The 15422-nt window shown below is 47.6% G+C and overlaps 1 protein-coding gene across 11 annotated transcripts in view; it reads left to right on the top strand.

Moving 5' to 3' along the window:
• The window catches only part of MBNL1 (muscleblind like splicing regulator 1), a 105489-nt gene extending 99186 nt beyond the window's left edge, over nt 1–6303 (top strand). For all 11 annotated transcript variants that reach the window (XM_014945915.1, XM_014945907.1, XM_014945914.1 and 8 more), the window contains 2 exons: nt 1259–1333; nt 2912–6303. In XM_014945915.1, the coding sequence (XP_014801401.1) occupies nt 1259–1315 (57 nt within the window). In that variant the 3' untranslated portion in view covers nt 1316–1333; nt 2912–6303. The remainder of the gene's footprint in view (nt 1–1258; nt 1334–2911) is intronic.
• The last annotated feature ends 9119 nt before the right edge of the window (nt 6304–15422 follow it).

Here is a 15422-nt window from a genome sequence, read left to right as displayed (position 1 = left end):
TGCCAAAAGTCTTAAGATCTGGCCCTTCATCTTCATTGACTGGTGTTGAAGGTCCTTGGTATGTTCCGACAGCACTATCCCTGATGCTTCTACACAGTTGGGTGCAACAGCCTGTCCTGCAGCAGTAGGAAAAAATGGTATGAGAAGCTTCATTCTGCTTGAAGCACATTTCTGTTCAAGTTGGCGATGTTGTGGAGCTGTGTGGAGTTGTTAGGGGAGGAGAGGGCACAAGGGGTGGAAAAACCGACAGCAAGACCAATAAGCAATTTAGTCAAGAGGAAACCTCCCTGTTCCCTTTCTTGTGTGGATTGACAGGTCAGCTTTAGTATCCATCAAGAAAAAAGTATTTTCAGGTGCAACAGCCATTTGTGATGATACAAATCAATTTTGTGTCATATGCCCCAGCATGTTTCCCTGTGCGTGGGCACGTTTGCTCCCTCCAGCTGGACTGCTGGTCCTGTCTGTAACAGAAGGTTCTCCTGGTTCCTCCAGCGCCTGCATGCCTCGGTGCTGCTTAGCTCACTCCCTGGGGCTTCAGCCCGTGCACTAGGGGTGCAGAATAGAAGTTTCTTATTCCTGCTGCTGGTAATCTGCTCTGATTTTAATACTATATTTTTTTTAAGTGGGAAACTGAGTTGATGGGGCGCTTCAAGAGAGCCACATACCGAGTTCTGTTTACGCAGACGAGTATTTTGAGAATTGTTTCACTGCTTTGGGGAGTCTTAGCTTTTCAGCTGATCCACCGTGATGCCCGCAGCAGCCCTGGGAAGAGCAGGCAGCCTTCTCAACAGCAGATTTTCACCAGCCGTGAAAATCAAGCTCAGGGCATCTTAGGTTTGGCGTTCAAAAACCAAGACAGTGAAAGCAGTGAACACTTCACAAAATCAGACTGAAGCAAGGCCACTGTAGAATTTATGGTTATAAATGATACACTGAAAGCACAGAATGTTGTGTAGGCCAACAAAAAGGGCTATTTTCAATTACTGCACTGCATGATGTTTGTAGATTTTAACTTCTCTTGTTTCCTAAACAACCAATAATACTTATTTATATTTGTCAAGTAGTACTTAACACAATGTTTTCCAGTTTAAGTTGCTATTGTAGCACTTCAGTTGACTTTAACTTATAGTTACAATATAAAATCCACCAACTCACAGCTGATCCTCACTTTTCCAAACTTATGTTCTATAGCAAAATGCTGTGTCTCTGGGTTGGCTCATTGCACTTGTTATTCATTGTTTAAATTTTTTACCTATAGATACCCATAATATCTGCCGAACATCTGACTAGCCACAAGTATGTTACACAGATGTAGACATTTTGTCATCAAACAGTAAGTTCCCAGTGTGTTGTTGCTTGCAGTTTTCTTACCATTATGTGTGCATAATTTGTCTTTTTCAGGGATGGAATGTTTTTATTTTCTTTCTAAGAAAACTAGTAAGGTATGGGGGAAGAGGCTCTGAACTCCACTGACGTGCTGTTATTCTCTGAGTGGAGATACCACAGTTAGCTGTGACCACATTAACCCACAGTGTGTTGGACCAGTGTTGGTGTTAGTTTGTATATATATCCATATAGCAAAATCAGAGAGGCTAAAATTAGAGTTTTACTTTTTGTTTATAAAGGATGATAGCTCCAGCACTAATGTGAGCTGAGGGCCAGGTCTAGGAGGAGGTGGTTACATTCTGTCTTTGGAAAGAACTAATTTTAAATCTCCAAATTTGGAAAGCCAGTATCTCTGAAAATACAGGTTTAGTCATCCACGTAGCTGAAGCCTGATTTCTCCTGAGCACAGGTTGTCAGGCCACGATGTGTTATGTGTGTTTTTTTCCTGGCGTGGGTGATGTGGCACGGGGAGGTCCCGCAGGGCAGGCACAGCTCGTACCTGCACCGTGTTGGTGTGAACGGCGGCTGCAGGCAGCGTCTGTCAGATTTTCATAGCGGAGCCTTTCACCCTGTGTAGTTTGAAATCTAGGTTTGTGTGCCTAAGCTGGAGAGATTTTTTTTTCTCCTGAATCTTCCTGCAGTTTCCAGTCTGTCATTAAGCTGCCTGTTGTCATTAAGACCACCCGCAGCACATCACCTCCCCTCGGGCAGCTTGTCATTTGTATTCCCCTTCTCTCCCTTGCGCTTAATTTCTGCTGTGTATTTTATTGAATGAAAATACCATAATGGAATTATTACTTAGGGCGAGGATTAACGGATTTGCCACAGTGGGTTTATAATAATCGTTATTCCTTTCAGCTGAGCATAAATAGTGTTAAACTGCTTGAGTGATTCAGGTGGGATGCCTCTAGTCTGCAGCCTCAGCTTGCCACCAGGCGTCCCTCTGTAGTCAGCTGGGGTGTCCCCATTGTAGGGACTGAGGTGGAGGAGGAATCACTGTCTAGGGGTGTGATGGACAGTAGAGACCAGAGAGAAAGCTACACTAGGTGGACAGTTAAGTAAGAAAAATTACCTTAGGAATATGGGGTCCAGATTTCTAAGGATGTTTAGGTGCCTCTCAGATATTGGTTGGGTTCCCAGGTGTTAGTGGGCATCAGAGCCTGGGAAGGGAGAGGGGCACAGGGATACGGGGCAGCGCTCACACAGCACTTTGGGGGAGCTGCCTCACAGGGTCTGGGTCTGGAAACTGTGCCCCAGCTTCTGATCCCAGGGCTGGAGGCTTGCGAACAGCGGCAGGCCAGTACATTGTGTCCTTTTATCTCTGCAGAATTCACGTGTAAAGGGAACCTCTGCTGCAAAAACATTCCCGAGGGGAAATCCCACAGGGGTTTGGGTCCACGGCTTCCCCAATATTCAGTGGCAGATTTGAAATGCAAAGTTGCAAATGCAAAGTTTGGGCTGATGTGGTGTGCAAAGAAGAAGTTGTGACTGTGTTGAATAGTTTATCTTCTTTTTTCCTTTCTAGATCATAACTAAAGAGAAAAGGACAGTGTGTTTGGGTTGAGAAGAGGACGAGCTCATTAGCCATAATGTACATACCGTCAAGCAACACTCGGAAACTCCCTCAGCAGTAAGACATCCACACATTGCATGTTAGCGAGATGAAACAAGAACTTGGAAATCCACTGCACACTGTTGCCTATATACTTTGTATATTTAATTGATATTTGTGCTGAGGTGATCTTATTGTCTAAAAACTACAGCATTGTCTATCTTTTCTAGCACAGAAGTATGCATATGGATTTGAATATGCATATGTAGTCTATTTCCTACATAATCATGTATGTCACCTTGAAAAGACAGACGATGATGTAACCATAAATCTATTATGTATTGGTACGTCTGTAGACCAAGATATAATTTTTTAAAGTAAGTTTATTTCTTTCAAGGTTTACAAATAACAAAGGTGCACCTTGTATTTAAAATTGCCATTATAGATGAGAGCGTGCATGCACAGTAATTTTTGTTTAAGAGTAATATTTTTAATGTAATAGATTGTAAGAAGTGGTAAGAGAGGTATCTGACAGAGATGAATGTGCCAAGCAAAACCACAACTGTGTATATTTTAAAGCACATCAATGGCTTTAAATACCATGTTGTTAAGGATTCTCATGAAGTGCCATAGACTGTACATCCGATTAGAGTATTATTTCTGCAGTGTTATTTTCAGAACCACGTTTTCACTTACTTTATTAGTACTAATCAGTCGAAGGGCACCATTCTGTTTCAAACCAAAGCTGTCTCAGAAATGGCCAACTATTCCTTACAGTAACAGTAGACAGCACAAGAACGATACTCTAGCCGTACAAATTAACCCATACTGGACATATATATAACCTATTTTAAGGCGTTGTAGTGTAATATTTATGCATATTTTACTGTATAACATGATATACGAAAGGGAAAAGCCATTTCTGAGACACAGTAACAAATGTTTGAGGAACTTCTTTTGCTTCTATTTATAGCCTCTGTCGAAAGTCAAAAGGACTATAAATGTTTTGCAGAGATGGGTTTCACTTTTACTTCATCAAAGTCACGCTTTACATGGTGACTCTAAACAAAGACAAAAGAAGCACTGACATCATCAGATGCATGACAAACCAAAATATGAAAAAATGGAGATGTTAATTAGCATAGAAATTGGGTGGGTTAAATACTCGGGTGAGTTTTATATGTGATTTTTTTTGTTGTTCAGATTAACTGCTTATAGCCTTAGAAAGCCTTTACAAAATAAAAACAAAAAAATAGATGTGCATTCAAGTTTTAAGAATGGATTCATCCAAAGGAATTCCTTTTTGTGGTTTGGATGTTGCAGCTAGTAAAGGATATTTTTGCTCTGTTCAGCAAAGTGCTGAAGTGGGGGCCAGGTCACTGGTAGCATAGCGTGGAGTGGAAGAAGCGGGAGTTCAGTTGTAGAACTCTCCATACTTCCAAGTTTACTGCGAGTTTTTATGCTTGAGAGAGATGCTTTATAGTATAAGAATGATGTGTTGATTTTACTGATTGTACTGTACATCTATTAAAGCCTTAGATTATTACATTACGGGTTAAAACCCATACCAATGTAATTTCAATCGTGTTAAGAAAGTATAGGTGACTTCACATGTTATTGTAGTTACTTAACATTATAGAATATTACTTATTTTTTTCTTGTTAAAAGTGTAGTTTTTATTTCTTACATTTATTAGATTGTTTTCATTTTCTATTACCAGTTGAATACCATTTCAGTTTATAGAATTTTGTTTTATTAGAGTTTACTGATGACTTTTTCAAAATACAAAAAAAAAGGTAGTTTTCTTCATAACATACTCAGTTTTGAATTTACATGTAGTGTCATATGAATATTCGTATTATTGTTAACTAAATGATTTATATTTTACTGATTTAATATTACAATGTAAGAATGTCAGTCATTGTTAGTTCTTGTCTAGTTTTCATTAAAAGAACAAAGATCTTTTATATGGATATCTTATAATTATATAATCATTGCTAAGTAAGAAGTTAAGTTGTTGCTATCGCAACAATCCTGGCAGACAATTGAGTAATATTTTGATGATTTATTTTGTTTGTAATTAGTTATTATGAGAAAATCTAGTTCCTAGATATTAGAATAAAATTTATTTTCTACTGTATCCATTTCAAATGTTAAAATATTGTTTAAATATTTTTTGAAATCCCTGAATATCAGGCCTTGTTATAAATAAGCTGCATAATCAATAGATCAAGGGACTTTTTGTTGATAATCCAAATACTCAAAGTTTACGTAACAAGAATTATAGTGTGTGTGTGCAAACTCTTGAGGGTTGATTATGCTGCAGTTTAGCATGTGGGAACGTATAGAGAGAAGGTTGACTTTTTGCACTTCTGTATATAGTCAAAAAAGAGAGAAAACTGTATAATAGTAAGATCTTATTTTGAATAAAAATGTCTATAATTACAAGGAGTTTTGTTAAGGCTAATAAAATGACAGGCTGAACAAAATTGCTTGCAAAAGTGGCACAGAGTTAGCACTCCATACCCCTTCAAAAAAGTTGCTTTGCTTTATGTGGACAGCTTGTAGTTTGCCAGGATTTTTTCAGCTGGAAAGATATGCCATCCTTCCAAGATCTCATGACTGACAAAAGCTCCACTGGTTCAAATCTGCCTGAAAATCATTAAGAAAAAAGAAAAAAAAAAAAAAAAAAAAAAAAAAAAAAAAAAAGCAGGTACTTCAGACCATCAAGGTGAAATCATGGATCAAATATTCCGTACATTATTCAAAAACTACTGCATGTTTAAAGTATCAAAAAATATATTAAAGATATATGCTATTCAAACCAGTTTCTGACAATTTCAGTGGTTTATTGTTCACAAAAAAGATTCTTCAAAACAAATACTGACTTTCACAAAAGAGTTAAAATCATGAACAGGCAAACCAAACAGCACACCGTAGCTGTAGTTGTTATGTGATTATTTTTTATTGCTGTAGTGGTCCTGTTCTTTTAGCAGGTGAAAAAAAAAAAAACCCTGGGAAATTTTACCATTTTAATGGAAAGCGTTCAAGGAACCTTGTCGTTATTAATGCCAAAGCTGGAAAGAAAAAGTGATTAGACCATTACTTTATCTGATCTCTCCAGTACTCACACTGAATAATTAATGAAGTTGCACTTATTTGCAACCCCGCAACTTTCATCTGCTGAAAGGACAGATGTGCTTGGTTTTACTATTATGTAATCACAGACTTACTTTTTGCTTGTAGTTGCTCCAAATTATGTACTCTGTCCTGGGCTGCAATTTGTTTTTATGCTTATTTTATTATTACTGCTATAGTTGACCTTGCTGTATGGAAAAAATAAAGTGAAATTGCCCTAATAAAAATTCTCTTTCTTAATTATGTTTTCCTATATCAGGTTAAAAATCACGCCGCTTTCTTTTGTACACGTTTTTCGTTTTCCCTGCATGTTTGTTTGACTGGAGGGATATCATTTATTTGCGGGAAAAACCCTTTATTATTGCTGCTGTTGGGTTTTTTCCTTCAACAGTGTGTTAAATATACAGGATATATATTAAGAAGATGCAGTATACATGATATTATTGTTAAATCCAGAGGATAAAATAAAGCAACAGGATTTTCTGGATCCAGGCCAAGCTGTTGTTACCCTCTTGGGGCAATAACCTCCAAGATGCAGGAGAGGGAGGGAGGGAAGGAGGGAGCCCTGTTTCCACACGTAACAGTTGCTCAATTAGTCTCGCACAAATCACTCTGATAATCCAAATTACTGACCAAAAAAAAAAAGAAATCACAGGCTTAATTTGGAAAAGGAAACACACCGGGACGCTTGTTTTCCGGGAGGATTTCAGGTGTCTCCCGTGTTTGTGAGCGCAGCCTGCGAGACCTCAGGAATGAGTTCATTTCTCAGCTCAGCGCCCCGGGACGTCCCCGTGGGCTGAACACCCCGCTGGTTGGCACGTGTTTGTATCCACACTGGCCGTGACACCAGCGGTTTAATCTGTCACTGATTTAGCTGCCAAGTTAAAAAGTAGTGTGTCAAGCAGCGCAAGTGTTCTAAATTAGCAAAAATAACACGACTTCATTCTCCTCTCTAACCAATGAATGCGGCCCTGGGGGTTCCTGTGGGTAATCAGGCAGCTCCGACTAATTATCAGTTAGTGCTCCCGTGGCCAAAGTCAGGCCAGAGGCTGCACAGGGGTGCTCCCTGGGGTCCCTCAGGAGGTTGGGGTCCCTCAGGACCCTCCAGCAGAGCCGGGTTGGGTCTCTCCATCATGCCGGGGCGGTGCTGGGGGCACCCATCGGCGGGTACCGAGCAGCAGCGCTGCCCACAGCGGGGGTCTCACCGGAGAGCTGGGAGACAATAACCCCCCTGGGATGCTGAGGAGAGCCAGGAGAAGGAGCTGCTGCCACAGCAGCATCAGCACCACGCTGGCCATGGCTGGGATGGTAACAACCACGGGAGCGATAATCACAGCCACGTTTAAACCAAAATAAAAAAGAATTTTGTTCAAAGTGATTCACGTGTGTCTGCAGCTGAGATCCTTTCTGGAACGGGGGAAGGATTCTCAGCCTTTGGGGAAGGAGGAGGAGAATTCTCCTGCAGCAGCCTGGCTCTGGGCAGCTGGGGACCAGGGCTGAGCCCTTTCTGGAACGGGGGAAGGATTCTCAGCCTTTGGGGAAGGAGGAGGAGAATTCTCCTGCAGCAGCCTGGCTCTGGGCAGCTGGGGACCGGGGCCAAGCTTTCCCTGGGCACCCCTGCCCTCCCAGCCTGGTTCGCCCCGTGGCTCCCTTGGGAGCCCTGCGGAGGGGTCACCCCACAGAGAGGCACCGGGATGGTACCCCTGGCAGCTGGGGAGAACCAATCACTGTCCTGCCTTCTGCTTGGCAGTTAGTCAATCACACACAGCCTTTGTGTGATTCGTGATGAGAACAGGGAAAGGCATCAGGAAGAAGGAAACAGGGTAATTCAGAGAGGCCTTTTGCATCCAGATACTAGTTCTAATTAAAAAAAAAAAAGCCTATTTCCTGCCCAAACAGAGCTGGATCACACTACTTTCTGTACTCCAAGCAGCAGCAGCATGCAGTGCCTTGATAGAGGTGCTGGGTCGGGGACGGCTCTGTCCTCTGCCAGTGCCCAGGGACAGGCAGTGAGATATGGGGCTGGGGAGGGTGGCACATCCAGCCTGAATGCCCACTGCAGCACCACGCTGTGCCAGGGGATGCCAGCACAGCACCAGCTCCTGCTGCCCCTCAGACACAGGGAGAGCAGGTTTAGAGAATTGCACAGGTGCCTGTGGTGGTGCTGAGTGGCCCCAGGGGGGGATAATGATGGGGCTCAGCTGGGGGTAAAGGGCTGGAGGCAGCAGAGGAGGTCTGGAGGGAGCTGTGGCTGCAGGAGGGATCTGGGATCTCTGGGAGTTCAGGTAGGAGCTGGTTGCTGCTGGGGTGGGCACGGCTTGGGGTCCCTGGGGGGAGATTCTTCAGGACATGGCCCCTCTGCAGCCTTGGAAGGGCACCAGCACCAGGGAAGGCCTTGTTCTGGTGCTTGCCCTGAAGGCTTGGTGCCAGGTCCACCTGCCCAAGGTCCAGCCCAGTCTGTCTGGTTTCTGGCTCATGGTGCGGAGGCGTGGTAGGACTGCAGTGCCGTGGGATTCCCCTGGGTGTATGCCTCTGTCATGGCTCTGAGAGTGAGCGATGAAGTGTGGGGTGGTAACAGGTCCTTGATGCTGCTTTTAAGGAGTTAAGGGGGGGATGGACTTTTTCCAGTTGACCTGCCTGAGGTGGTGGGGCCCTTCCATGGGGGCACCTCCTGTGGTGTCAGTGGACCCGTCTCTAAATGCTTCCCAGCTTATTTCTGTGCAGAGCTGTCAGGTGCTGGAAAGGCTCGATGGAAAGGCTCCAGAGCAGCTCCTGTGCAGCTGCTTGAGCTGGTGTTTCTTGCTGCCTGTCACTGGCTGGTGGCACAGGGAAACCTGGGAAGGTGGGATGGCTGGTCAGAGCGAGGCACTTGATGCTCCTTTGTGGTGCTTCTGCAAAAGCTCCATGTGGTGAAGGAGCTGTGCCTTGTGCCCGTGGAGACTCGAGCCCTGTGCTGGGTGCCCTGTGCTGGGTGCCCGCTGCCTGCAGCCCGGGAATGGGGGGTGGAGAAAAAGTCTTATTTATATGGACCCTTACCCAAAAGCAGGTAAGAAGTCAGTGCGCTGTTTTTCGTGGAGTTGGTGAAGACGTTAGCAGGTGCATCATCCCTGTGCTAATAAACCACAGGAGGGAATGAATCACAGTGATATTTCAGGAATCCACTGGAAATAAAAGTGCAGTTACTCCTAAGCGTCCCGAAAGCGCCCTGAGGGTGCAGCAGAACAGCATTCATCACATCTATGTTCCTGGTACCTCTGAATTGCCAGTTTGGAGTCTTTTAGCTATCACAGGAATTCAGCAAGCTTGTTGTGGCCTATATTGGCAATTACAGGTGGGGAAACATTCAATTAGACAGTGGCAAGAGAAAAGTGACAAAGCATGGGATGGGAAAAGACAGGTTATGTTCTTCTGAGAGCAAACAGCACGTGGCTTAGCACTGGATGTTCAGCCCTCCTTGGGGTGACAGTAGCAGGTCCCTCTCTGTCAGGCACCCTGTGAGGGGTGGGATGGGGGTGCTGTGGGCACAGTGTGGACCCTTGCCTTTGGGGTGGAGAGAGCAAACCCACTCTGACTCTTTCCATGTGCCCTCAGCTACAAGGTACTGCAGGGGTGGGAGGCACCTCCGAGGATGAGGATGTACCTGGGAGAGGGAGCCCACCCTGTCCCCCCAGGCTGGGGAATGGGAATGAAACTGCAGGGCTGAGCGTGGGCACCTGAGCTGTGGGATGCTGGTGAGATGCCTACGTGGGCTTGGTCAGGAAGGAGGTGGGATGTCCGTGCTGAAGAGCAGCATCTGTACAGGAGAAAACATCCAGTTATAAGGGATTTTTTTTTTTATTTTTTTTCTTTCTCTGCTCTTCCTTCAGTGCTGTTGTTAATCCCAAGCCACCCGTGCCTGGCTGTGCTGGTTCTCCAGCCCTGGCTGCGTACGGAGCACACGGATCTGGGGCCGCACTCACGGTGTGTTACACGGGGCACGGCCGGGCACACGGCCCCGGAGCAGCTTCACAGCCACGGCTGCCCCTTGGCCATAGCACTCTGCAGGGGCATTGCAAAACGCCACTTAAGGAAAACAAAACAAACCCTTCTGCAAAGCGGTGTTGCTAATTGCCTTTTCCACCCACATCTTGTTTTTTCTCTTCTCGCTGCACACCTCTGGTCCAGGGAAAGGTCAGCAGTGGAAGCTGCTGCTTTCTGCCTTCCTCTCAAGCACAGCAGGCTTTTAAGAGCCGTGAACCACACTTTATACAAAGGAACTGTGCGTATTATTGTCAGCGTTAGCGGGGTGCAGTGTCATGGGGGAACCTCCTGCAGCGACAGGCTGACCTCCGCTGAGTGGGCACGTCTCGGCCGCGCTGCTTTTCTCAGTAAGGCTAAAAATAGGCTTCTGTGTCCTGCCGATAGCACCCTCACCGCGGGTCGGGCACTGTGTCCTGCCCTCAGCACACAGAAGAAAAGCTTCTTTAACTCATCTAACTCTGGATGTGTTTGGGGCTGGCTGGGTACTGAGCGGTGCCATGGCCCAGGGTGCTGTCGGCTCCAGGTTCTCCTGGGGCACACGTGCACGGGACCTGCAGTGGTGGAAGCGTGGGATGTGCTTAAATCCTGAACGAGAAGCATGAAGCAGAGCCCAGCTTGGCACCAAGCTCTCTGTTAGTGCTCACTCATCAGCAGTGGATAAAAAAACCAGCATCAGGCACCGAGAGCCGCTGCGCGGCTGGTCTGTGGGATGCTCTGTCTCTCCTTTCACAGGGTATTTCTGCCACCAGTCAGGAAGGGTGGCAACAGCCTGGGCAGGGTGTGTGTGTCCAGCCTGGAGCTGTGGGTTGGCATTTTCTCCTCCACCCCAGGTCACCCCTGGTGCTGCAGCCCCCACGCTGGCCCCCCCCATGCAGCAGCACCTTCACCCGTGGTGGGCAGGAGCTGAGACCAAGTGCTGGGTCTGGGTGACTCCAGCAATGGGCAAGGGGGACCAGCCCCAGGGTAAGCTGGTCCTGCCAGCCCCGTGCAGGCAGCAGTTGGGGTGGAAATACCTCTGAGCTCTGGGCAGGAGGTGACAAGGGGCCACCCACCCGTGCCTCCTCCTTGCTGTTTGCTGTGTGCTCAGCACTGCTGGGCTCGTGTGCTTCTCCTGCAGCGCGTGGGGCCGGTCACCGCTCCTCACGGGACTGTCACCACCCCACCACGCGTCCTACAGCAAAACTGATCTGGTGGTGAAGTAACACCTGAAATTAAAATGCTATCTTGGTAATTAGTACATACACACGTGCTAAATGGATCCGTCTCTCTCTGGTGTCTGGCTGGGTAGATGACTGTGCTGAGGGGGAAGATGAGCAGCCCCTGGGCTGGGCTAGGAGAGCAGGGGCTGCAGGACAGCTGGTGTGGCAACCGGTGCATCCCTTGCATTGCCTGTGATCACAGCCCCCCCTGCTGCATGCTACCCAAATGTGGGGTTTGGGCCGGGAAGGAGGTAGGAGATGCCAACACCTGACAGCGAAGGGTCTGTGGTCACAGGGCCTGCGGCACCAGCAGCCATAAGAAAAGGGGGAAAATATACCCAGTGTGTCATTTTACTCAGCCTCTGACAGCTGCTGCTGGCTCCAGCTCCTTCCGCTGTTCGTAATTTCTAGTGCAAAAAGGAAAGTGATGTGAAAAGATTGTTACTGCATGAAATCCAGTTCTGAACATCTGTGCTGAATTGAAAATTTCATCCTAAAATAGATGCGCAGATACAGAGTGAAAAGCAGCAACTTATGGAAGAGTTTGAGGGAATTAATAAGAGTCTAACTTGCCCTATAAAATACCTCTGGGGGTATCTGAGCGTGTGTCGGGATTCCTTCCTAACTTCACTTGCTGCTGCGCTGCTGTATGAATTTCTCCAGATACCAGGCATCACAGTCGCTTTAACTGTGTCTGTCCTGTAACACAACTCCCTGCTGTTTGAAGGACACGTATCCCTAAACTGTGGTGCAAGTGTTGGGTCTGCTTGGCCCTTTTAGGTGTTTTATCTGTAAAACAAAGTCAGTTGGCCAGGAGATCCTTGGGTACTTTGAAGCTGGCAGCACCTTGGGGACACACTGCCTTGCCATGGAAGTTGGTCAGAGATCATGGCTTTACTGATTACTGTGACCCTGGTAAGCAGTGATTAGTTTGCAAAATCCCCTTCAGTTCAGAAACTGTTTTGCGTTTAGTTTGGTTCAAAACCATTACCCCTTGTCTTATCATTCCACTCCCTGATAAAAAGTCCCTCCCCATCTCTCCTGGAGCCCCCTTAGTGACTGGAAGGGTCTCTAAGGTCCCCCCGGAGCTGCCTCTTCTCCAGGCTGAGCAACTCCAGCTCTCTCACCCTGTCCTCACAGCTGAGGTGCTCCAGCCCTCTGAACATCTTTGTGGCCTCCGGTGGACCTGCTCCAACAGGTCCATGTCCTTCTGATGTTGGGTGCCCTGGAGCTGGACACAGCACTGCAGGGGGGTCTCACCAGAACAGAGGGGCAGAATGCCCCCCCTCACCCTGGCCACAGTGCTGGGGATGCAGCCCAGCATGCGGTTGGCTTTCTGGGCTGTGAGTGCACACTTACACAGTGTGGATCAGCCCGTCCCAGGAGCCCTGTGCTCTTGGCTCAGCCATAGTTCAGCAGCATTTCATAGGGGTGACTGGGCCAGGGTCTGCTCACCTTTAGTCTTGAGATAGGATGCAATAAAAGACAACGGCAGCAGAAGATGTTGGTTAGTAGCTGACAGAGGCCGTGTGCTGGCACAGCAAGTGAAGGTGGTGGGGCAGGTGACAATGCCTGTGTTGGTACCGGCCCAGCAGTGCCCGGTGGGGGTGCCTGGAGCCACCAGCAAGCCCAGCCTGGTAAAGGTCTCCCCAGGCTGTGCTGTTGGGGGAGAGAAGGCAGGATTTGCTCTTGTGACTCCAGGGCTGGGAACTGCCTTTTCCCTACTTCACCTTGGTATGGAGCAGAGGGAAATAAAGCACTGGGTAGTTGAGCTGGGGGGAGGGTTCTTAGTTGCATATTGTCCATAAGGTAAAGCTTTTTCTTGTCCTCTTGCTCCATGAGCAGCGCTGGTTGGTGCTGAGAGGAATGCTGCCACCTCCCGCTCAGCCTCCGCCTGGAAAACCCCGGAGCTGCAGCCAACTCCCGCTGTATTTGGTAGGGAATTGCTTTGATCTTTACTATTTTTTAAATCAAATTCTGGAGCTTGGCTGGAGTGTGCCAACTTAAACTGCTTGGAGAAGGGCCAGGAGGTATTTTATCACTTGAGTAGGTCGGGGAGAGTAAGTGTGTATATCAGGGACTTTTCTAAAACCAGCCGGGAACATGTTTGTCGTCTTGTACCTATTACACGCTTGAGCGGGCTGAGCAGTTCTTAGTGCTTTTTGAACAGAGAAAACCTGAGACGGCCTAAAATCAAAGAGTGCTTACCTCTGTCTACAGCTCTGTTCTTGAGCTCAATGACCGAGCTGGGGACCTGCAAGGGACAAAACAGAGCAGCTCCATCGTTTCAGCTGCAGTAACTCAGATCCCAGGCAGGGTTTCTCTGGCTGTTTCTGGTCTCACAGCGTTTCCCGCTGCTGCTGAGCCCCTGCCGGGGTCCAGACACAGTTCTGAACATCCTCATCACTCTATGGTCAGACAGACCAGAAACCCCTGTGGGCAGAATCTGGGTTGGACATGCCATTTTCTGCATCCCAGCAGAGCCAGGCACAGCACCCACTGATGGTGCTTCCCTGGAGCTCCTGTGGTGCCAGGTGGTGATGGAGGAACCAGATGGGATTCCATCTTCCTGCTAGAGCTGCTCATCAGGGCTCCACAGCAGCATCCCACTGGGAATGGGGCTGCCTCTCCCGGGGAGGCAGCACGTCCCCTGGGATTCCTGCCTGGCAATGCATGGGCAGAGCAGGCAGCAGGAGATGCCAGGAGGATCAGGGATTACCTCCATTTAGAGCTCAGTTTAGCACTGCCTTTTATTAGTGCAACACACATTTTATTTAATTCCTAGAGAAAATGAGAACATATGAATTAATTTACTGGGATTTTTCTTTTTTATTACAAACCCTCTAGTGCCTGTCTGGAGCACTGATCAGGAACTGCAGCGGTGCTTGGGGGCTCTGGCCACGCTGGGGCTGGGTGTTCCCCTGCTATGGGGACTGGGATGGGGATACAGGGATGCTGCTGGGCAGGAATTGCCCCTTGTTCCTCCTGTGCAACAACATGACACCTGGCTGATCTCAAGGAAGATAAACTAGTGAGGGCATTCTCTTCCCAGCCCCAGAGGGGCAGGAGGAGCTGATGTGTCAGTGGGGCTGGGCTCCTGTCAGCAAGCCCACCTTGTGCACCAGGCAGCTCCTCCACAGCCCCTGCCACAGTGCCGCCAGCCAAGGGTGTGGGAAAGGGGTGTTGCAGTGCCAGGGGAGCCGTGACCTGTGACGAGCTGCCAAAGCAGGAGTATTGTCCATGAATAGCCTTAAACATTGTGAAAAAAATGAGGGCAAGCACTGATTTGCACGCTGCCGTAGCTACATTGACTTGCCCAAGATGCTCCAGTGAGGGCTTGCCACCTGGGCTCCTCCACATGTCTCAGGTTCAACAAGTTTCTGTGTCCTACACAGCCTCAGTAATTGAACTTTAATATGCTATCTGTTCGGGTTCACTTAGGTTATTTTACTTTGGAGGAACCTCATATAACTAGGTGTAGGCAAACATGGACGTTGGCTTGTTGTCAGAGGCAGGCTTCTGCATACCCACACTTGATAACAAACATATTAATGACAATAATAAAACTACCACTGTAACCGTAAGGGGGTTGTTTACCATCATTGCTGGAGCTGTCAGGAAAATGTTGGTCTGTTTCAGTTCTTGTTAGCCCCCATAACCATGGCTGCCCATGATGGTCCCCTTCTCCTGTGGTGGCCATGTCACTAGGGCAGGCTGTGTCTCTGGGACCGTGGGGTGAGGATGCTGCTGGTTGGGGCAGCACCACAGCTCCCTGGCCCCAAGTCCCTGGGCAGAGCTTGCCCAGTGGCTGCAGCACCAGGTGCCAAACTGAGCCTGGTCCCCACAGAAATCTCTGCCTTTGGCGGTGGTTGGGCTCAGCCCAGCGTGGAGCCTGACGTGCAGATCCTCTGCCAGCAAAGTGAGGGGGCTGGTCCCCCCCACCGGTAGTTAATGGCTGCCTTCAGGTACTCCAGTCAAACAAAAAGAACTCGCTGCTGGAGAGAAAACATGCCAGGTTTGCCACTTTCTGACTCACCAGTAGGTAAATTGGGCAATCTTCTGTTTCCCAATCTGTTTTCTTTCTTGGGAATTCAGTCTTCTGCTTTGCTTTCAGGACAGTAAAAACC

Source organism: Calidris pugnax, unplaced genomic scaffold (genome assembly GCF_001431845.1).
Source record: "Calidris pugnax isolate Ruff unplaced genomic scaffold, ASM143184v1 scaffold111, whole genome shotgun sequence".
Lineage (NCBI taxonomy): Eukaryota > Metazoa > Chordata > Aves > Charadriiformes > Scolopacidae > Calidris > Calidris pugnax.
This window is presented reverse-complemented; position numbering and strand designations above follow the sequence as displayed.